This window comes from Cololabis saira, chromosome 10 (assembly GCF_033807715.1).
Source record: "Cololabis saira isolate AMF1-May2022 chromosome 10, fColSai1.1, whole genome shotgun sequence".
Lineage (NCBI taxonomy): Eukaryota > Metazoa > Chordata > Actinopteri > Beloniformes > Belonidae > Cololabis > Cololabis saira.
The window spans coordinates 17,588,560-17,611,267 of NC_084596.1; the positions used below are offsets into that span (position 1 = coordinate 17,588,560).

Genomic DNA, 22,708 nt, shown 5'->3' on the forward strand with positions numbered 1-22,708 from the left:
GCATATGTATGTGCTTCTGCTACGGCAGCATGTTCGGCTCAAGGCAGTGTTCTCATTTCATCAGTATGTAGTTATGCTCAGGTAAAGCCGGCCAAATTCATCTTCCGTATCTTCTTCCACTTGTTACACAGTTTGTAAAAGTAAAAAAAAAACTCTCTTCCATCTTATCAATAACAATTTTCTGTGAGATGAGGGTGATTTATGCCCCAGCAGGTACTGCAGCACGGCTGTGGTCATGATTTCATACTCCCTACAAGTTCCACTACATTTCCTTCCCATACTCACCCGCTCTGTAATCAAATCACATGCACACACTCACTGGCAGAAAACTCCTTGGGAAATAGGTCGGAGAACTCAAGACTCATGCTGGTTACAAAAGTCTGCTCAGCATCAGCAGAAACTGGGCATTGAGATGCACAAAACGTGACATCTGTTTGTTTAACGGCCTTTGCCAGGTGAGCTCGAGTGTATTGCCATGAGCAGTTTCTGTATCTGGCTAGGCTTCAATAAGCTATGCTGCACCAAATGCTAAATGCTCAACTGAATACAGAACCAGAGAGACTTGATGTGGGACTGCCGTGAGCTTTAACGTGCACCCACGCCCGCCGATAGGGGGGGACGAACGGGTCTGTTGTCCCGGGCCCAAGGGGATTCTCATTAAATTATGGAATAATTTTTTCAAAATGTTTCAAAATATGCCTATTTGTGGAAAGAATATGTAGTATTTGAGTTACATAAAAGCTTGTTATTTGTTTTCTTCCTAATTGTTCTTGTGGTCAAGAACCCCCAACACAAAAATGATTTGGCCGCTGATCAAAATTTGATGTTATCATTTAATTCAACCATTAGAATGGTCAAAATATCCGGTCAGCACAAGTCCGGTGCTCAGAAAAGAAGAGAAAAGAGAAGAAAAAAAGAAGAGAAGAAGAAAATAGAGGCCTCATAGATTCTCTACACCAATATTTTAAAAAGGGGGTGACGGTGAAGCTGGAATTAATAAAGTCAGCGTAGAGTAAAGTAAGAAACAGCGCAGCCAACGTTTCGCAAACTTGTAAATTAACCTAACTGGCTAGCTCTAATGTTAACGTCCATTAGCTTGTATAAAAACCTGAAGAGCAGAGGGAGAGGAGAGGAAGAGGGAGAAGGAGAGATCCGGGCGTAGGGGGGGCCCTCTTAGATTATTTTGTCCGGGGCCCCGGCAAGACTGTCAGCTGGCCTGCGTGCACCCATTGGGTCCCTCTGTCCTGCCGACCTCTGACGTATGGGCTTAAGTAAGTAAGTGACCATCAGTCCAAACTAGAACTGAAACCAACTATTCTGACAGTCGATTAGTCATTGACTATTGAAACGATTCGTCGACTAATCAGATTATCAATCTCAAAATTACTAAATGGCTCTGATTAAGCTCTCATCTTTTAAATTCTGCATGAAGTTATTATGTGCTAATAATAAAAGACAAGAAAGATGGACACACAAGTCGCTGTGGTGTTGCATCAAGCTCCGCCATATTGTTTACCTGGCGCTGCACTGTATTGCGCATGAGCAACTCTTAGCAGAGATACAGAGGGAGGGAGATACATATGAGCATTGAACAACAGGAGTGGTGACAATAGTGGCTGAACGCTATCCTTCATATGCAATTCTACAATAGTCGATCATTAAATTCGTTGCCATCTATTCTTTTTGTCGATTTTTGTCGACAACGCCGACTAATCGTTCTACCCCTAGTCCACAGGTTTTCTGCAAGTCAGATGAACTTAGACAGCAACTTTAACATGACAGGGTCCCTCGGGAGAAAGCACTTTAAAGCAGAGCTGGGTGACATGGACTAAATAAATACATTTTAAAAAAAAAACCTGGTTTTTATGTAAGCATGAATACTGGATATACGATGCTCAGCTGTATTTTTTTATGTCAGATTCCGGTGCAAAACATATGACAAGAACCAATTATTATTATGTAACTGAAAATATAACCACAATAATTATGTAATAATATGCCTATATAAAAAATATAGACATATCTCTGCTGCAACAGAGTTATGACTTAATTAAGACTCCAAGGAAAGTAAGAATCTAAGCTTTTTTCAGCTCTTTCAAAACCAAAACTGTTAACACTCTCAATCTCAGCATCAAGTGTGTACAGACATAACAATCTATTCCAATTTACACATCATACCAGTAGTTACAGCTAGATAGATTAGGCCCATATGAATGGTTGTGTATATCCAGACTACAGACTAATTCTACAGCTTGAACACAGATGAAGAATGAGCAGAGCGGCTGCCTACCCCTCCCTTAACCTATTCACGATATATATATCTTCTGTACAGCCATCAGGCTTCTCCACAGCAGCCAACCATCGTACAGCGTACTTCTTAATCAGACAACAGCGTTTTTGGCACTGCCGCCACAATACCTCCCATCTACTGTATATCAAAGGTTGGCAGCAGGCGCGAGGAGCTCTGCAGGCAGCAATCTGGTACGTAGCCCTGCCTGGCACTGCAGTCATGTCCTGACTAAATGAAGACCATCCGCTGCTGTCTGGATGCAGAAAAAGCTAGTTAGCCCACTTAAAAACAGCTGTCTGCCAGGTAAGCATCGACCAGGGAGTTATTGTACCGGGGTACCAGAGAACTGGCAGCATCAGGAACTGGAGTGCAGCTTCTATATGCTCCAGAGCTATTGGATCTAATGTTCAACTGGCTTTCTAGGATGAGAAGAAACGGCAGAACTTCACAACAACGCTAGCTTTACTTCCAATTCAAAAGGTTTTTCTATCTGGGAATGTTTCCCACAAAAATGTCTTAGATTAGTCTTTAGTCTCTTAATTCACATGCAAACAGATCAAACTGTTATATTTGGTGCATTGAAGTGTGTGCTGCCCCATAAGCCTGGGCACAGGACAGACTGAGCAGCAGAAATCCTCCCATGTGAAAACATGGCCCTGTTTAGAGAGCATAATGAGATGCTAGCCTACTTTTCCTTCACAGGTGTGTTTAGGGAAAACATAAAAATCAAAACAAATCAGGCTGTTGAGTACATGGAAGGCAATGCAGACAAAGGCGTAATCCAAGGCTTGGAGCTGTACAAAGCAAATTCCCCAGATGTATGTACAGTCTGTGAGGATATACTGTATGCCTGAAGAGAGTGTGTGTGTGTGTGTGTGTGTGTGTGTGTGTGTGTGTGTGTGTGTGTGTGTGTGTGTGTGTGTGTGTGTGTGTGTGTGTGTGTGTGTGTGTGTGTGTGTGTGTGTCCGTGCCTGCCTGCCTGTCTGCATGTTTATCCAGTCACACAATACAGGGAGGAGGGGAAGGAAAACACAGGGACGGGGCAGAACTTCCGAATGCAGTTTAGTAAAATGTCAAGTATGTTTTGATCCCCACTCGAGTGAAATGTCACCCAGGTCAGGTAGTAAAGAGGTCGACAATTTAAAGAAGTACCTGCACAGATTCATATGTGTTTTCTTTTTATTTTTTATAATTAAACACAAATGGATACAGACCTAATGTCTCAGAAGGGGACTAGGCCTGTTTTGGATATGTCTCAAAAGAACATGTGTAAAGATAACTAAAAATAAACCCAGTATGCACATGTCAATATACCATATGATGTCATTTATAAGATACAAAGTAAATTGACTGAGAAATAAAATCAGCTCGCATTTTAAGTCCTAGAACACGACTGGAGAGAGAAAGTGGAGTATATGTGCTCAGATCAGCCTGGTCCGTCAGGAGGTCCAGGGAAGGGGTGTACATTTCCCCTCCTTAAGTGTGGTATAATATAATTGTACTAAAGGGCTGCACACCACGGGGGGAGTGTTTTATACTGGAGCCTGCCTGCTCTGACGGTGTCAGGTGGTATTTATGAGACTTGTAATGGTGCTGATGCTCAGGCACACCTGCCACACTGGGAAGGGTGTGCACACACTTTTACACATCTGTACACATACAGTAACCTGTCATTTTATCAAGCCAACTCGTGAATTATTTAGTTAAAAAGTTACTAAGAGTTCATGAGAAAAATTATCCATGGATTAATATAATGTGGCATCATGTGTTCAACATACTGAACAAGAAAGAAAAATAAAACTAATGTTGAGATCATCCATAATTCACGCTGATGATTTTATCATGTGAAACAGATCCTTCATTTGTAATCTGCCTTTTCTGTCTCTTTGGAGGCAAAGTGAATGGTGACTAATGAACCTCCGCGCAGACTCACCACAGGCCGGTGAGATAAACGCCAAGCATCACTGAGCTCCCATTAAAATGCCTGCTGCATGAACCTGGAGAGGAAAACAAACAGCGCTGATGAAACCCACTCAAGACGTAAATGCAGCAGCCTCCGAGCTGCACCTGTGCCGGTCCTCTTCCATCGGCTCAAAAAGGAAAACGGCAGCGCAGTCAGATTCTGCTCAGGTTTCATCCTTGATGAGGACAGGAAATTACATTCTTTTTTTTGCCCATCTGTTTCACGGTTTCCAAAAGTCAAAAGCTGATCTGTAGTAATATAACTCATGCCAAATCTTCTTAAATGTATCGAATTATGAAACAAATTTGTCAAACAGTTACCCCCTGAAAAATGCATCAAGTAAACTTTGTTGCTTTCCTAAAATGCAAATAAGCTTTTTTAAATAAACTGCAGCCTATCGGGCCTGGTTAAGTGTTCAATAAGTAATGTTTTTATTTATTTACTTATTTCACTTTAACTGCAACAATGATGCTACAATTGCATTAACCTTTTTCAAAAAATTAGGTTGAGCATGTGGAAACGTTTTAGGGTCACTATGCTGCCCCACAGTTCCTCAACTACTGTCACCACAACCGCCGCATGTTTCACTCAGTGATGCTAGTGTGAGCAAAGAAAGAAAATAAAAAAATCACATGAATGGATGTGGCACAAAAACCTAAAGAAAGGTGAGAAGGCGTGCTCTGCTGTTGCCCCACATCTCGTGCAGACTGAGCAGCTGACGCCTCAGCACTTGTGCTGCAGCAGCAACACTGATGCTAGAACTGCTTTGATCAACAGAAGGGGGTGAGCACAGTGGCTTCTGAGTGGCAGCAGGGAAGACTGTCCTACATCCTCAATGCTCAGCAGTACAAGGGGATAGCAAACTCAGTGTGATGATGCAAAGAAAATATCACATTTAAAGCAAGAAGATGACAAATTGCTGTGTTCGTTAACATCTAATAATACCTTACAGTTTCATGACTTAATTTTAAGCACACAACCCATGAAACTACACTGAGAGACTCTGACTTGTTATTTCATTGCAAATTGACTTGCTGATTCTTTTAATTTCCTTAATTTTCCATTATAGTATTAATAAAGCTGAACTTTGTTTTTTTTCTGTATTTATTTTCACATCTAATGAGATTTTTCCCCTCTTCACTTCGATAGGGTTCATTCTTACTCCTGGAGGGTTCGGTTCCTGCATATTTTTCCATATCAACCCCTTCGACCATACCTTTGCAGGGTCAGGGGTGCACTAGGGCTGCAACGATTAGTCGACGTAATCGATGACGTCGACAACAAAAATTCGTCGTCACGGAAACACAAGCGTCGACGCGTCGTGTTATTGTTTTTGAAATTCACATGCCGGCGACTCATGCTCATCTGTAACTGCACTGCACTCCAGGATGTGCAGGGGGCAGTAGCGCTCGCGGTTTATATCCCGCAAGCAAACCTATGACGAAACCACAGAAGAAGAATGCACCCAGCATGGCAGGAAGAACTGAAGATGACGCCCAAAAACTTCGTCCCAAAACGTCCACAGTTTGGGAACATTTTAACGAAAACAAGCCAACAAAGCAAGTTAAGTGCAAGCTATGTGACGCCCAGCTTTCATACCATGGAAGCACGACGGCGATGCATGAGCATCTGAAACGCCGACACCCCGGAGCCGTAACACCTACACGTGCCGCAGAAAGGTGAGTTCACAAATAACTTTGATATTTCGGAGATATTTTAAAACGACGAATGCTTGTTTGTTAATTAATCACCAGCCGTTACCAGAGCGCTATTTACTTACGTTAATGCATATTTTATGGCAGTAATCAATGAATTACAGGCGTTAAGCCTGACTTATGGTTCTGCGTTAAATCGACGCAGAGCTACGGCGTAGGGTACGCGGCGACGCACAACGTACGGTGCGCGTCGCCGCGTACCCTACGCCGTAGCCTCTCCGTTGGTGTAAGGCGGAACCATAAATCAGCCTTTTATACTGAATTGTAAACCTCGTGCGCTTATCAACTGTGTGATTTGGAGCATATTAGTTTAATATTTAAGATATTTCACAACTAAGAAATCTGTGATTTGTTTCAGGTATTTAATTTTGAAAAATTATAATTTGAATTGTGAAGTAATATGACTCGTTTTATTCTCTTTGTTTTAGTAGTTTTAAGCAGAGGCGTGTGGATGAGTTTGTCATGAGAAGAGGTTCATGCACCCCCCAAATGGCTACAGTCCTGACACAGAGCATCCTTAACATGATTGTGACCGACATGAGACCAATAGCCATGGTTGAAGATGATGGCTTCAAGCAGATGATCCAGACCTTTCATCCAGGCTACACCTTGCCATCCAGAACTCATTTTACCAAACTGATTGGTTGATTTAAAACCAATTACCTCCTCAACCTGCAAGGCAGGCTACCTGCACCTTTTTTTTGATACTTCTTGTAAAGAGTTTTTGTTTACTACCTTGCACTTTAAGTTTGTACAATTAATTATTTTTGTTGTGGTCAAAGTGGTATTTTAAATTGAAAAATATATTTTACTTTTATGGGCTTATTTGCTTTAAGTAAAAGCAATTCCTTGGTTGATTTAAAACCAATTACCTCCTCAACCTGCAAGGCAGGCTACCTGCACCTTTTTTTTGATACTTCTTGATAAAGAGTTTTTGTTTACTACCTTGCACTTTAAGTTTGTAAATTGTACAACTTTAAGTTTGTACAATTTAATTATTTTTGTTGTGTGGTATTTTACATTGAAAAATAAATAAACTATATTGCAGGTAAATGTTTTATGTCATTATTATTTATATATTTGTTAAAAAGCATGCTATCGGAGTACAACAGGATTTTAAGTAAGTTATGTTAAACAGAAGTCTAAAATAGGTGTTTATAAATAAAGAAGATAATCGTGATTAATCGAAAAAATAATCGATAGATTAGTCGACAACAAAAATAATCGTTAGTTGCAGCCCTAGGGTGCACAGCCAAACAAAAGCTAATCTTCTGAGAAAAGAAAATGCAGGGATGATATATAAAACATATTAAGATTACAAAAAAAAAATCCATAATGATTCTGTTTTAGAAGTGTTGTTTCATCTGGCCAGCAGTTCTGAACCTGAGCTGGATCCTGGAAAGAGGCTCGTTATTGGTAAATGTACATCTTCCCAAAGATTTGACATCAAACATTATGTTTTCGTGGTTTCCCTCGCTGGGCTCCGTGGTAGCGAAATGACCTGTATTCGGATGAAAAGCCTGTAGAGTGACTGCTGACACCCTGCCATAGACTACAGCTGAGTGGTAATGTGGTTATTGTCACAGCTTCGGCACAAACGTGTTGCCTCACGCCTGCAGCTCATCCGAGTCCGAGTAGCATTCACAGTCAGCTAGCGGCCTCAATTACAGCAGCATCAGGCCGGCCCGGCCATCACTCCATCCATCCATCCATCCATCCACCCATCCATCCATCCATCCAGGGTATAATTCATCAGGCCTGGGTGGCCTCCATTAGCGCTTCTCCGTGGGGACAGGACAGCCTCCAAACCATAGCACTCAGGGAGCGCACTGGGGCCCTGCACTTTACCCTAACAGCTTCATCAAGTCTGCATCCCCAGAGCCCAACACACACACACACACACACACACACACACACACACACACACACACACACACACACACAGAATCTCTGGAGGGCCCAATTAGCAGCCATCACCTGTAATTCAATAACACTCTCTTCCTTCCAGCTCTCTCTTTCACTCCACCATGAAATTGCTTGCATGATTTAAGGACAGAGCTTAAATGTCTCCAGCATCAACAAACAAGTCTAAATCTGAACTGACAGTTAAGAGATTTGAGTACACCTGTATATTTTGTTTGCAAACAAGGTGTTTTCCACCTCCTCTCCCTTCTTTTTCCCGGCGCCGTGTATCATCTTGGCGCTACATGACCGCAAATCAAGCCCAGAGGACACGGGATGGATGAGAGACGGAGAGAGAATCCACACGCCCATCTCTACTCCAGCTTCTAATCAAATCCTCTGTTCCCTCAAAGCATATTCAGTCTCCATCTGTCTTGCATGGTGAGGGAGGAAAGCAAAGACAGCGCTCCTTTTTTCAAATATAAACTCCGACGGAACATCATAATGAAAAGAAATCTTTCCACAACAGCCGTAGCTAAAGAATGCATGTAAGCATTTTATAGGGGAAACCTCAACTGGATACGGCGCTGTATTTATCTATAAGACAAAAAGCTCAGACAAGTCCTCACAATACTGACATTTAATCAGTTATTTTAATTTGTTTTAGGAGTCAATAATTACTGAACCACTCCCTCTTTCAACCAAATTATTGTAAAAATAAAAATAAAACATTCTGAAACCAAACAATACGAGACTTTAAAGTTTCTGGGCAGCAAAGACAAACATGTCAGAAACTTAATATGAAGTTCTATAGACAAAAAAAAAATCCCACTGGGACCAGTGGTGGTCATACTAACTTGAAGATAAGAAATCAGATAAGAAATCCTTTAATAGTCCCCCAGAGGGGAAATTTCCAGAATAAATAAACCACAATAGCGCCGTAAGGAGACAGATGAGAAGAACTAATGACTTCAACACACACAAGCCGAAGGTTTTACAGAATATAAAACTGACCGGGTTCAGCTGTTCATACAGGTAAATGCCATGCATGTCCACAAACCACGAGGGACTCACGTCACTCTGTGTCCAAAGGCATGAAGATGAGGTTAGAGAGAGTATTAAAGTCCATCTGCCTAAAAACAAGACAATATTCAGCCAAAAAACGAAGACACATCAGCTCTATACAATAGAAACGGAGTCATGCGACTGAACAATGTCAAAAACCTTTAAGCCTCAAGACAAATATGTAAAACCTGCAGCTCGACCTTGACTTCCTTTTCACAACCAGTAATCCAAACAAAGCGGAGCCACTTGGTGCTTGGGAAAATAAAAAATGACAACTGCACTGTCCACTTTAATTTTCTGCTTCAGTGACATAAACAAATGATCCAAATGGAAAGCAGAGTAACACGGGGAAAGTAAATCACTCTGCTCTGCCTCTAATCTAATTCTATCCCCCACTTCCACGTAACCTGCTGCTGCTGTTTCTGAGATCTCAGGAGGGTCTTTAGAGAGCCAGACCCCTCCTTACCCACCTGTCCATCTCTCATGATCTATGTCTCCTGAGAAAACTGCAGGCTGAGTCTCCTCCTACCCTGCTGTGGGTTTTATAGGCTATTTTTGGGCTCATTCATTGCAATGGTCAATGCAATGAAATACAGACAGTATGTTGTGGTTGGAAGTTATTTGGGGCTGTGGTTGTTAAATAATAGTAGTAGTAAAATGTCAGCAGAACTACAAGTTTTTTCAACACCTTGTCCATTTAAAATGGTTCATGTCAAAAAAGACAGAAAAATGCAAACCAATATACGATTTCTCCACCGATATCTTCAATGGGAATAAAATCCCCCTTTAGTTTCAAGAAGGCATAGATGATTTTCACTTTTAGCGTTTCCAATAAATGATATGTCCTTAAAGGAGGCATAAGCTGACACAATTTTCTGAGGTCTAAATGAAATATTTAAAAAGTTTTGCTGAAATAGCAACAGGGATACTGTACAAATGCTCCTTTTTTAATCATGTCTTTAGTTCTCTTCAACCAGCTGGTTTGACGGGGTGAAGTAAGCCACTCCACTAGGGGTGGGTATTGCCAAGAACCTCACGATACGATACACATCACGATACTTGAGTCATGATACGTTATTGCAATATCCAAATTTTGCTGAAAACTGTAAAAGGCATTATGCATCTTAAACTCCGAGCTGCACGTACATCAGATTATACTGATAATTCATGGGACAACCTGAGTCAAAACAATATAACAATAAAACAATAATTCAAAAACAATAATTCAAATTATCCGCATTGTTTTATTGTAACGATACAAGCTAAAGTTACAACATATTTGGATATGTTTTTCGTATTGTTTACATAATATGAAATTAACATTAACAATATTATTTAAACCCATGTATACAATAAAGTCATATTGGATTAACAACCCATCTGAAACATGATTTATTATTTGAAAAACATTTTTTTAAATAAATAAATAAGTCGATATTCAAATTTTGAATATCGATATCGAATCAGCCGGCAAAGTATTGCGATATATTACCGTATCAATGTTTTTGCCCACCCCTACACCACTACCCTCTTTTACAAAGGGGCCCGTTTTACTTGTGATAGTCCACTTTTTCACAACCATGCAAAGGTAAATCTGGAAACAAATTAGATTCAACAGCCTGTTATTAACCCATAAAATGAAAGAAAATACGGTATCCAAGTACAGGGAATACTGTATAATTTGATATAAACATAAAGCTTAAATAATTCTCCTCTCAGCAAGGTATCATGTAATAGCTGTTTATACAAGAGACGTAGTTTCAGACTGATCCCTCAGGAAGCGTTGCAACAAAAACCATCATTTATCAACAACTGATGTAACCACAGGACTTCACTAGTCCTTCACTAGTTACACTCACGACTGTCCTTGACTAGACACCTTTTGGGTGCACCACCATTCAGCAGAAACATGTTTTGTTATCGGATCAGTATTCCACGTCGCTTTTCTTTTTCCTTTTTTATCTTTTTAAACAAATGAACGCCGTGTGCTCCAGACCAAAGACAAAAAGGACAACCCAGATTTTTATCACCAAGTCCAGAAGCCAGGTTCTCTGATGGTATGAGGTTGTATCGGTGCCCTTGGCAAAGACAATTTATACGTCTGTGACGGCAACATTAAAAAAGAAAATACACCCTGATTTTAGAGAAATATGCTGCCTTCAAAACAATATGTACTGTAGTATCTCAACCACATACTGGGTAATCACATCTTAAGATAATTTTTTTTTTTACTTAAAATTTGAAAAAAAAATGTTTATGCCCTACTGGTGCACACATAAATCCTGTATGCAGTAAGAATAGAGGGAAAAAAAAACAACACATGAACCCTTTATTGAAGCATATCTCCACATCTTCTTGAATATGTTGCAGGCCTGGAGCACACGACTGTACATTAACAAATTAAGTAAGGTTGACAAAGCAAAAAGGTGACCCTATGCCAGTCCAACATTTTCATTTTTTGTATTCAGATCTTATGTTAAGGTCAGTTTTCTGTTTCGACGCAAGTGACGCATTCTGATGAGAAACAAAAGTTAAAATGACAATATTCTGCCATTTTGTTCATCATGTTGCATTTACTTGTCTGATGATCTCTCTCATATCCGCTTCCCTACATCTGTTTATCTTTAATTTACCTTGGAGATGTGTCCCAATTTGAAATGGAAGTGATCAAAGTGAGTGGCCTATCATATGGAAGCCTTCCACTTCAGTGACCAACACACATAGGATTTCCACTTTGTCTCTGCTGTACAGCACGCTCGGCTTTGGTTCAGTGCTGTGCCTGGATGGAAGCTTTCTTCTGAGCTTTCAATGACCCCCCCTAAGACTCTCCTCCACGAGAGAGAAAGGAGAACAGAGCTCAGCAAGCTATGCAAATTGTACATACTCCAAAAGGAGAGGGATAGGAGTTTCTAACTGGCTGAGTGTGAAAGAGTTCCCCCCCTTTCTCACTCACAATAGCCCTGAATGGGACCCTGTCTTCTAACACACACTGGCATGCGTGCACACATCCCACACAAACTCACAAACGAGGTAATATACGTTGGTGTTCAAGCTACGGTAAAATGCTCATATGTAAGTATTGACACACATTCTTTATTGGAGATGCAGAATAAACGGAGTTCTTTCACGACAAGGTCTGTTTCACAGATCAACGTCTCAACAGAAAATAACAATACATCAAAGTTGTAGCCCCTCATAGAGCTTTGTAAATAAAGAAATATTCAGGGAAGTGGAATGAGAGGCAGGCTAACTGTTGAATCAGGTTCAGATGTCTGAAAATATACAAGTTTTGTAATTCCTTTGAGATTTTATGCATCAGTTGGAATGGAGGTTAATTTCACATGTGGTTCCACATTTGACTTTGTTTACAGTTTAGGTGTCTGGATATTGCTAACAACAATGAAGCCCAGAGAACGAGAGGGCTAGACTGTAAGCTTATTTTAATTTCACATGACACACGGTACCATAAAGAAATGGATCCCTTATGAGTTCTTCAATCTAAGCATAACACAACACCTTCTCCCCAACATTTTGGAGCACATTATCTAAAAGAAAACTTTCTGAAGTGCTAAAAACCCGAGCAAACATGTCCAATCTCAAGTAAATTAGCAAGTGAAAACTTTGTCATACATACATGAAATACTTAAGAGGATATCATTTCAAACAGGCACACATAAAGAACGTGTATCTCACGCTTATTTAAACCACGGAGTACAGCCAGAGTAACAAAGTCTGCTGCTCTCGGTTTCATTTTAAATCAGCGGACAGCGCACCATTTCCCTTTCACCTTGACTAAAAATAAGTCTCACATTGAGCCTTCATGAGCTGCACATGAAAATCACACCTGCGCAACAGCAGACACATCTGTGCAGGGGAACATTTCTAGTCATGTGTCTTCCGATCAAGGCTAACCTAATTAATAAGGTAGCTAGTCTGTCTGGAGCGATTCGCCTCAGTTATTCTACCAAGTGCATGACAGGATCAACAGTTGGAGCATTTATGTAACCGTTTCGATTGTAGCTACTTAAAACCAGATCAAACCTGGTGCATAATAGTAGATCTGAAGTTTTGCTATAAGTTTTGATCTACTAGTAGCTATGTAGCAGTTGAACCGGAGTTATGTAGCACTTGCTGATAGGTCAGCAGAGCAGCGACAGCATCCGTGAGACCTGCTGATTTTTCGCTCTCAGTTACCATGTTAATGCATGTAAATCCAAACAAACAGTCCTGTGTTGTCATGCAAAGCCTGGAGACAAGTGGCACTTCCCCACCTTCATGCTTACAACCACACAAAACACAAACACGCACACACACACTGCTCAATTAGTCACAGCACCAGCATCATAGCCCCGAGACACCTCCCCCTCTGCACCATCAGGGGCAACAGGGACGGGCTAATGATGACTAGCTTGAGACATCCTTTAGTGCTTTGTCATTCCACGGGTCCATTTGTGCAAAGGAAACACACACAAACACACACAAACAACCATGTAGCCCACGGCTTATCAGTGCAAGGAGAAAGTCACATGAATGGTCACTGGATACGGATCAATTAACAGCTACTGCTGTCCACAATCGTGTCTAGGGCCACCGAGATCCTTTTCCACCCTGTCATTTTCCTCACAGCCTCAGAGAGTAAAGGTGAGTTTGTCAACAAACAACCGCGTAACATTCATGTAATATAAACTGTATGGACCCTCTAATATGACAACGTCAGTGAAAAATCCAGGGTAATGCTAAAATAACAAGTTAGATTTGTGTAATTTTATTTGCTAACGTGTGTACTAAAGTGACCCCAGTCTATAGCAAATCATGTTAGCTGCAAATATGCTTAGTATTACCTTGGAGGCAGGACGCTCACATGACTCCTCTGCCCTGTCAGACGGCTGGAGAACATACGGCTGTGTGTGCTTCACTTATATGTAAAGACAAAAAAGGCCAATAAAAACCCTGCTGCTTTTAAATCTAACTCCTGTTGTCCCTTTAAGGAGTTGTAATGGTAAGGAAACTCATGCGGTTGCGGACAACATTAAGTAGTTTTACACACTGAGCCTTGCAGCACAGATTTTTAAAAAATAGTGCCAAATGAATGTTTGATGATGGTATGGATGATGGAATGCATAAAAGGCATTAACGGTGAGCTGCAGGTTTACCATCTGCACAGGAGAGCTGGATAAAAGGCAGAGAAAACACTCCTCACACAACGATCACACAGCAAGCTGATCAGAGAGTCGATGGCTAAAGATAGTATTCCTTTAAAACAGCAAGCACTTCTACTTTGATGATCTGATGGCTGACAGCTAGCAACCACTGAGAAGCGGGACTGAAAACACAGCAACAATTGACTCTTACTGTCACTTAAAAAAAAATGCTCCAACTTCAAACTTCAAACAGGACAGCATCAAGTCTAGAACAACAAAAAAAGGGAACCTCAGCCAAATCAACCCCCACTCCAAGTCAAATGTTCCCCTCCTGTGGACAGACGGTGACGAGGGTACGGTCCTGGATGGCTCGTGTGTCTGTGAGCAGTCCAAGCTGCTGTGTTTATCCTGTCAAGGTATGCTAACACTACACTGCATTCCTGTAGTCCCTAAATTGCAGTGTAAGATTGCAGCACAGCTGAGAGCGCATTGGTACACACACATGGAGCACTTTGAACGTGCTGGATGACGACGCCATGAACGCGGCAGCAGCAACACCTGGCATTTATAGAGCTACAGATGATTAATACACAAAAGAGGTGGAAGAAATGACTTCATATTGTCTTCCGTGCTCCTTTTATTGTAAATGATTCCTATGAAAACTTAGAATATCTATTCTCTGTAAACTATCCTGTACAATCCTACAACTCTATGTATTAGTGTGGGCCTTGTTCTGTAAATTTTAATCTAAAGAAAAGTGATGAAGAGGGGGTTTCTCTGGATTGTTGCGTGACTTTTACTTCAACATTGTGATTTTCTGCTGCATGGTGGGAAATCTTTTAAATAGAGTCGAGAGCAAGGCCAACTCTTCGCCAGCTACCATTAACACTGAGCAGGTCAGGCTTAGTTTGTTGAGACTGGCATGAGCATCGCCATTTGAAGTTTCAGGGCACAACAGGGACACCTGGAAAGCTGCAGTCCTCTTATAATGTCAATGATTATGAATGAGGGCACCACTTCAGAAAATTACTTTAGAAAAAGGTATGGGGCGGCTGGTGGACTGTGCCAGCATTGTTCATCCATGAAAACATGAATCAAAGACAGGGATCTGCTGTAAATATTCATCACTTTCTTGCACTTTCCACCTGTTAAAAAGATGGCACTTCTTTAGAGTTTCATTTCTCTCTTTGTCTTCTAAAATGGTGCCACAGTCCTACCAGCTTGTTGCAGTAGCTCTGCACTTGTTACGGTTTCTGTGCAGCAACCTGGCCTTTACATTTCAAGCCTTTTCTTAACTGCTTTGTACTGCTTAAATGATTTCTGCTGGTAATTCTGGAAATGTTACGCTTTTAAACATTTGTTATGATGATCAGCCTTGACAATGAGAAAGTTGTTTACATATAGGAGCAAATAACTGAGCTTTCCAAAGCTCAAGTGAAGAGAGAGCGACAAAGCAGAGCAGAACAAGAGGGAAGAAGCTGGAACCGTTTCTCCTCTGAACTGCCACAACAAATGTGATATAACCGACGCACGAAACACAAGAGCTTTGTCTTTCATCAGAATGTGGCTTCAGGAATATGTTCTGGACTCCGACACCCAATTCAGACAGAGAAGGATAATGGGGCAGCAGGATGAAAAGGGGGAGTGGATGCAGTTCTTGTTAACAGAGGTGAAGTCTTGGCTACGTTACTGTAAAGGAGCGACACTACACCCCAGAGATTGAACTGCTGGCTGCGAGCATCCTTGTTACCTCCCAACATGAAACCAGCGGAAAGTGCAAGAGTGATGGATGTGTGCAGCAGATCAGTCTATGATTTATCCAACACCTCATGAGATGTCATCAGCTCGGATGTTGCCAGGCTACAAAGATGCTTTTATGTCAATCTCTGGAAATGTCAACATCTCTCTCTGTTACACTTGCAACTTTCTACCTGTTTCATGACTATTTTCAAAATGTTGATTTTCTACTTGTTTATACTCCATCTTTACTGCAACAACATAATGTCATCCCCTGTGACATTGAAAAAGTATTATTCAGTTAAGTACAAAGAAATCAATTATTAGCTTGATTAGCCAACAACATTTAGAAACAATTTAGTTCGAACCATCAACCCTGCCACTAACCAGATAACTTCTGCCTCACCTGATAGCGATCTACTTTTGCTTTTCTTAACAGTTTTGGTTCACAAAACTGTTACTGTAAATTGCTGAGGTTCTCTTTTTCTCAGCAAAGAGAGATTTGACACAAAATCCCAACTTCTGTTCCAGTCTGGGGAAGGACAAACTCTGAATGTGAAACCAAAACTATAAAAAAAAGCAAAAGTTGAAACTTAACACCCTAGTTTGGTCCAAGTACCAAAACGAAGCACGGCGGTCCCACTGAACCACGTGATTTCATGTAAAGCTGCTGGTAACCACACCTGTTCTTTAAATTACAGAAGATGGTTTCCTCTATGCTGAGCTGTATTGCATGCTATAGCATGATTTAAAACTTTCAAAATGTTTTAGATAAAAATAAAAGTGTTTTTAAAAGAGGAAATTGATTAATCTAAGAGAGATTTGGAGCAGTTGGTATATATATAAAAAGTTTGGACACACCATTTCATTCAAACAAATGGGGAAGTGTGGACAAGATGGACAAGATGGATAATTCAGCCACCCTGAAAAAATAAACAGATCACTGCCTGACATACTATTATACTTATTTCCAAACATAATGGCTGGATTATGTTAATGCTGGAGTCTTTGATTTGGTAGTCCCGTCAGAAAGTTAAACATATACACTCAAGAACAGATATTTCTTTTGGTTTTCATATGTCCCCTTTGAGGGAATTAGAAATGGATAATGCCTTATGGTTCTAGCTTCTTAATCACAGTGATTTGCACCCTCTATTTTATCTTACATGCATGTTATTAGTACAATTAATACATTTATACATGTGGATTAAAAATAGAAACTTTTTTGTGTGTTTTGCATAATGCCTTTACATCACTAATGAACAGTAATAATTGACAGCAATACAATAATATCAGCTGACAACCTAAAGTTTATCCATCTCTTCATGTGAATACAGAATCTTGGGGATTGTTTATATAATTCAAAGATAATAATGTCACGTGATGCCAGCACCTGAACCTTTAAAACGATTACGAGCTCAAAAGGAAAGCTTTAATAAGAGTATAGTTGGTATGGGCAGCTGTTTTCCTCATGGTGGGATGACTGGCAGGGGGTCATGGCACATTAGCACAGGGTGAATGTTTCAAACAGCAGCTCTTTTGAAATTCAAAGAGGTGGTTGTGAACAAGCAGTCCAAATCACGTGTAATGAAACTCATTAATAAAAAGATACAGGTCTAAAATGAGGCAGGTAGATGGAGGAAGAAAAGAGGGGCGCAGATGAAAGCGCAGCACCTTTTGCCATCTTGATTGTGCGCGTCTTCACGCGGATCCAGCTCTTTTCACATCAAACGCTTCTCTGATCACAAATATGAGCAAAATTGAGCCAAAAATGAGCCGCTCGAGGTTTAACTGGCGAAAATAGACGGTGAAAACCGGTTAAAAATACACCTTTATAGGTGTTGCATCACCTTGCGTACCTGGCTGTCTCCGGTCCAGAAAAAACGGCAGCAACCCCGCCTTCACTGCAGTAATGGTACTGACCGCCATTCCTTTCTGCTCAGGGAAAACACATCCCCAACCTCACTAACAAAAGATAGCACCAGGGGGGGCCGGCCAACAGCTTTCTAAGGACTAATATTGCAACAGCACGGGGATAACAGAGGAATAACCGTGTTCTGCAGCGCTCATTTGAACACAACACACACACGTATCAGAGCAGCGGGGTGCGCTCGACCAAAGCAGGCGGGCTCTCCACACAAATACACAGAAAAAGCAGGGATAAAGCATGCACAAGTGGGTCAAAAAATGTGCGTCGATTAGATAAATCCCGCGAGAATGAAGGCAGGAAAGCATCCATGCGAAACTGGCACGGAGCTCCGTGGAAAAAAAAAAAAAAAAAAAAAAAAGACCCCCCCAAAAAAAAAACTACAAATAAATCATTTCTACCTGCACAAGTTGACATTTGGTTATCCTTTCTCCTGCCGACACACGGAGCCTTTACGAGACGGAGAGGGGGTTCCTGTTCCGCCGACGCTAAAGAGCCGCAGGTGTTATTATAGTGTTTATTTCTAGGCCATTTCTCAGCCCCGTTATCCGCGTTCAGGTAAACATGATGATGATGGTGATGATGAGGAGGATGAGGATGAGGATGATGATGATGCTCCTGTGCAGACGCACAGAGTCACCGTCGTGGCGTCAGCAGAAAAAATATATAATTTTTTTTAAAAAGGAAGAAAAAAAAAAAGAAGTGCTTCCCAGCTCCTCCGCTCAGACACATCACGTCTTAAAAACGTGTCCGAATAAAATATTTATTTACGGGGTTTACTTTTTTATTGGCTGGGGCGACGTCAGCGAGGGAGAGGACAGGTAAGAAAGCGTCCAATGACAGGCTGCGGCTCAAAAAGGTGGCTTAAATTTGAAGTTATTACACCTGCCTATGTAACCGAGTCAAAATTGTGTTTTATTTATTCATTTTCCCTAAAAATCTCTCTTTTGTGTTGTGAACTTCCCCAAAATTATTATTATTATTATTCCTTTTACATGAGGAAAAAATGATTTTGGGGAAGTTCACAACACAAAAGAGAGATTTTTAGGGAAAATGAATAAATAAAACACAATAACAAATTAGTTAGATAGCCTACACCTATATATATCACTTTGATTTTATTTTTTTGATTTTTTTTAATTTGATTTGATTTATTTATTTGCACAACATGAAATAGGTACAAAGTTAAAATGAATATAAAAGCATAAAAATATGTGCAGGTGAGAAAGGAAGCCCTATATATCACTTTCAATAATAAGTCCTATTCTACAACCATATCAGACACGAAACCTCTTGACGATTTCATACACATTATTACACTGTAGTAACCAGAAACTAAAACTAAAGCATGTGGTTCACAAAGTAACATAAGGAATAGTCAAACAGGAGTAAATGTGATTTTTTTTAACAAAAGATAATGTAATCTGCATTAGTCTTACCTCATCTAAGAGAACATGTGTTGCTGCGGTTGTAGCTCGGCGGGGTGAAGTGGAGATTAAATAAACATCCCATCTCTGGCAGCAACCAAACGCCGCACAAAAAAAAACGCCCATAAATTCACAACAACAGCCAGAGAGAGTTCCCATCCGGTCACAAAAAGCTGCACAGAAAGTTAAACTAATCTTATTAGTGGGGCAAGCAAGTTTCCCTTAAAACTAACGGACCACAACAACACCAACCTCGCCCTGAAAGGAGGAGGAAAAAAAAAATCCCACTGACTAAAAACTGCAAAGCTGCGTTCACGGCCACGTTGTTCCATGGACGCAACCCTGACTGCCGCCAAGTGTCGCTCAGCACGAGAAAAAAGAAAAAAGTGGTCAAGAAAAAAGAAAAAAAAAGAAAGTACAAAGACAAAAGTGAGAGAAAAGTGTCAAAAGCGGCCGCTCCTGAGGTTTATTCTAGCGGCGGATAACGGTGCAGGCAGCCGGGCAGGGAGAGCGGCCAGCCAGGTATAAAGGCTGATTTATGGTCCTGCGTCAAATCGACGCAGAGCGTAGAGCGTAAGGGGTGCGCGTCGCCGCGTACCCTACGGCGTAACCTCTGCGTCTATTTGGCTTAACGGTACACCGCACTGGGATATGCACGCACGCATATACGCCCAGTAACACTAAACTCCCCCAAATGTTGGTCCAACTCCCCTGCAAAAGTCTCCAGAAGGACTTTGACGAGTTAAAACCAGCGCCGGCGGACTGGTCCGGCGGCGGATTTGAGGGAGTTTTTGGACTTACCGCTGCTCCTCTTCGGGTTCGCCTGTTTTCTGCGCTTACACCTGGGGCCATCCGCCATGATCCTCTCGCTGGGTCTGAAACGCAGCCTTTCGTGAGTTACCTCCTCCCTCCCTCCTCCTCCTCCTCCTCCTCCCGTCTCCCCCTCCTCCTCACCCTCCTCACCCCTCCCATCCCTCACCTCTTTACGACATCACCTTCCCCCAGCGAAACACCTGGTTTGCGACACCGCCGCGGCCTTTACGGCTCCTCGAACACCTCAGCATGGCCCCTCCTACTGGCCGCAGCATGTGAGCAGCGCAGGCGGGTCAGCCCGCTGCCGCGCTCCTGCTCCGGCCATCACAAAAACATGATAAAAGGAACAGAAGGCCAAGGTGTTTCTGCACAGGTGCAACATGTTCTTACATTTAAGCCAACCTAAAGTACTTGTTATTACTAAAAGTGGGGAAAAAAGGGAAAGTTTCATGTCATAAATGTGCCTTTGCAATACAAAGGCAAGGCAAGTGTATTTGTATAGCACAATTCAACACAAGGTCATTAAAAGTGCTTTACATTAACATTAGAAGCAGCAATACACAATTAAACAGGAAATAACAAATAAAATGAAATAAAATGATTAGACAAGGCAAGGCAAGTTTATTTGTAGAGCACAATTCAACACAAGGTAATTCAAAGTGCTTTACGTCAACATTAAAAGCAGCAAGACACAATTAAAAAAGAAATAACAAATAAAATGATAAGAAAAGAGGTAAAATAATAAAAAGCACAAGTTGTTAAAAAGTAAGGGCAGTAGGGTACAGCAGGTAAGTATTTAATTTAAGGCAAGGCAAGTTTATTTGTATAGCACAATTCAACACCAGGTCATTAAAAGTGCTTTACGTCAACATTAAAAGCAGCAAGACACAATTAAACAATACATAACAAATACAATGAAATGAAATGAAATGATAATAAAAGAGGTAAAATAATAAAAAGCACAAGTTGTTAAAAAGTAATGGCAGTAGGGTACAGCAGGTATGTATTTAATTTAAGGCAAGGCAAGGCACGTTTATTTGTATAGCACAATTCAACACAAGGTAATTCAAAGTGCTTTACGTCAACATTAAAAGCAGCAAGACACAATTAAACAGTAAATAACAAATAAAATGGTAAGAAAAGAGTTAAAATAATAAAAAGCACAAGTTGTTCAAAAGTAAGGGCAGTATAGAGTACAGCAGGTAAGTATGTAATTTAGGAGTACGCTTCAGTAAACAGTAATGTTTTTAGGCCTGATTTGAAGGAGCTGACAGTTGGAGCAGACCTCTGGTCTACAGGAAGTTTGTTCCACGGGTGAGGAGCAGAATAACTGAACGCTGCCTCACCTTGCTTGGTTCTATAAAGTCAGTGAGAGTGTAAACTAGAGGTCAGGGATAAAGAATGTAGTAGAACCTTATAGTTTTATTTTAAAATTGCTGACATGAGACCTAAAGTAAGCCAACTTCACTGAAAAGTTTATTTAAAGTAATGTTTCAATTAAAGCTGCAGAAAACCATATAAACCAGTATACAGGGTTATTTGAAAGAAGCCAATGACTAGGTATGAGCTCTATTTATGTTTCGTATATATGCATAACTATAAATGTTAGTTAATGTGATGTGAATCACTTCAAATAAGTACATTAAATCAGTCAGTTCTCAATTAAAATATATTTCGTTACATTTCAGCAATATTTAAAGTGCATATGCTTTTACAAGGACATCATTTCTGAAGCATTATTGTAGAAGCAGCATTTAATGTGATTTATACATAGCCAGTTAAACCTAAACTCTCACACTGATATTTTATCTGCAATAATTTGTCATCAATATTGTAGCCTACATATCACATTGCATATGTTGTGCTTTTTAAAATGTATTCTGTAAATCAAGCAGCTGCAGCTTTCTCATAAAATGTATGTGCGATACTTTAATGCTCTAGTACTTTGTACTTCTTCTTTATGATAGTTCAACAAATATCATACTTCACTTCCTGATTACTTTCCATCCCAATTTACTCTATTATTATTATTATTATTAATGATGATTATCTTTATTATCATTATTATTATTATTATTATTATTATTATTATTATTATTATTATTATTATTATTATTATTATTATTATTAATAATAATATTATTATTAATATTTAATTATTCATTAAATTACATCATATCAAACATATTACTTTGGATGCATGGCATACACTCACATACCTCCTTCATGTAGTTTTAATGAAATGCAGGTGACATGTTTTGGGATACATCATAAAAGCACCATTTCTAAACCATATCTTTACACTTCTGTTCATACCACTAAGTGTTACGGTAGAGCGAACTTCTCCTTTCCACTTCTTCTCCCATAGGGTGTGCCTTATTTGAAATTCAAGTATTCACAATTTTATGTCATCCACTTACATTAAATGCAGTTTAATGTAAAGTTGGTAGAGACTAAAGATGGAGAATCTATCACTGAATTATCTTTTTTCTGACAGTCAGCCACAAACAAAGTGATAGCGATTTCAGACATATATTTATGCTCTCAAATGCAGAAAATGCAGCATTTGTCCCTTTTAAGATATTCCATTGCTCAGAATATGTGTCTTCTGTCTGTCTTTGCTGCATGTAAACATACTCAGTACATTTTCTCTTTAGAAACAAAGAGAACCATGGATACTGACTCTTATCCAAAGCTAATTTATAATCCCCAATGACCCATGTCTGTT

General features: G+C 40.3%; 1 protein-coding gene across 2 annotated transcripts in view; it reads right to left on the reverse strand.

Moving 5' to 3' along the window:
• The window catches only part of zeb1a (zinc finger E-box binding homeobox 1a), a 72,939-nt gene extending 52,882 nt beyond the window's left edge, over positions 1-20,057 (reverse strand). Inside the window, exon 1 of one of the 2 annotated variants that reach the window (XM_061731846.1) lies at positions 19,969-20,057. In XM_061731846.1, coding sequence (XP_061587830.1) covers positions 19,969-20,026 — 58 coding nt within the window. In that variant the 5' untranslated portion in view covers positions 20,027-20,057. Of the gene's footprint in view, positions 1-18,141; positions 18,300-19,968 lie in introns of those variants that run through there. The other variant, XM_061731847.1, reaches the window with a different exon arrangement.
• Positions 20,058-22,708: the final 2,651 nt, after the last annotated feature.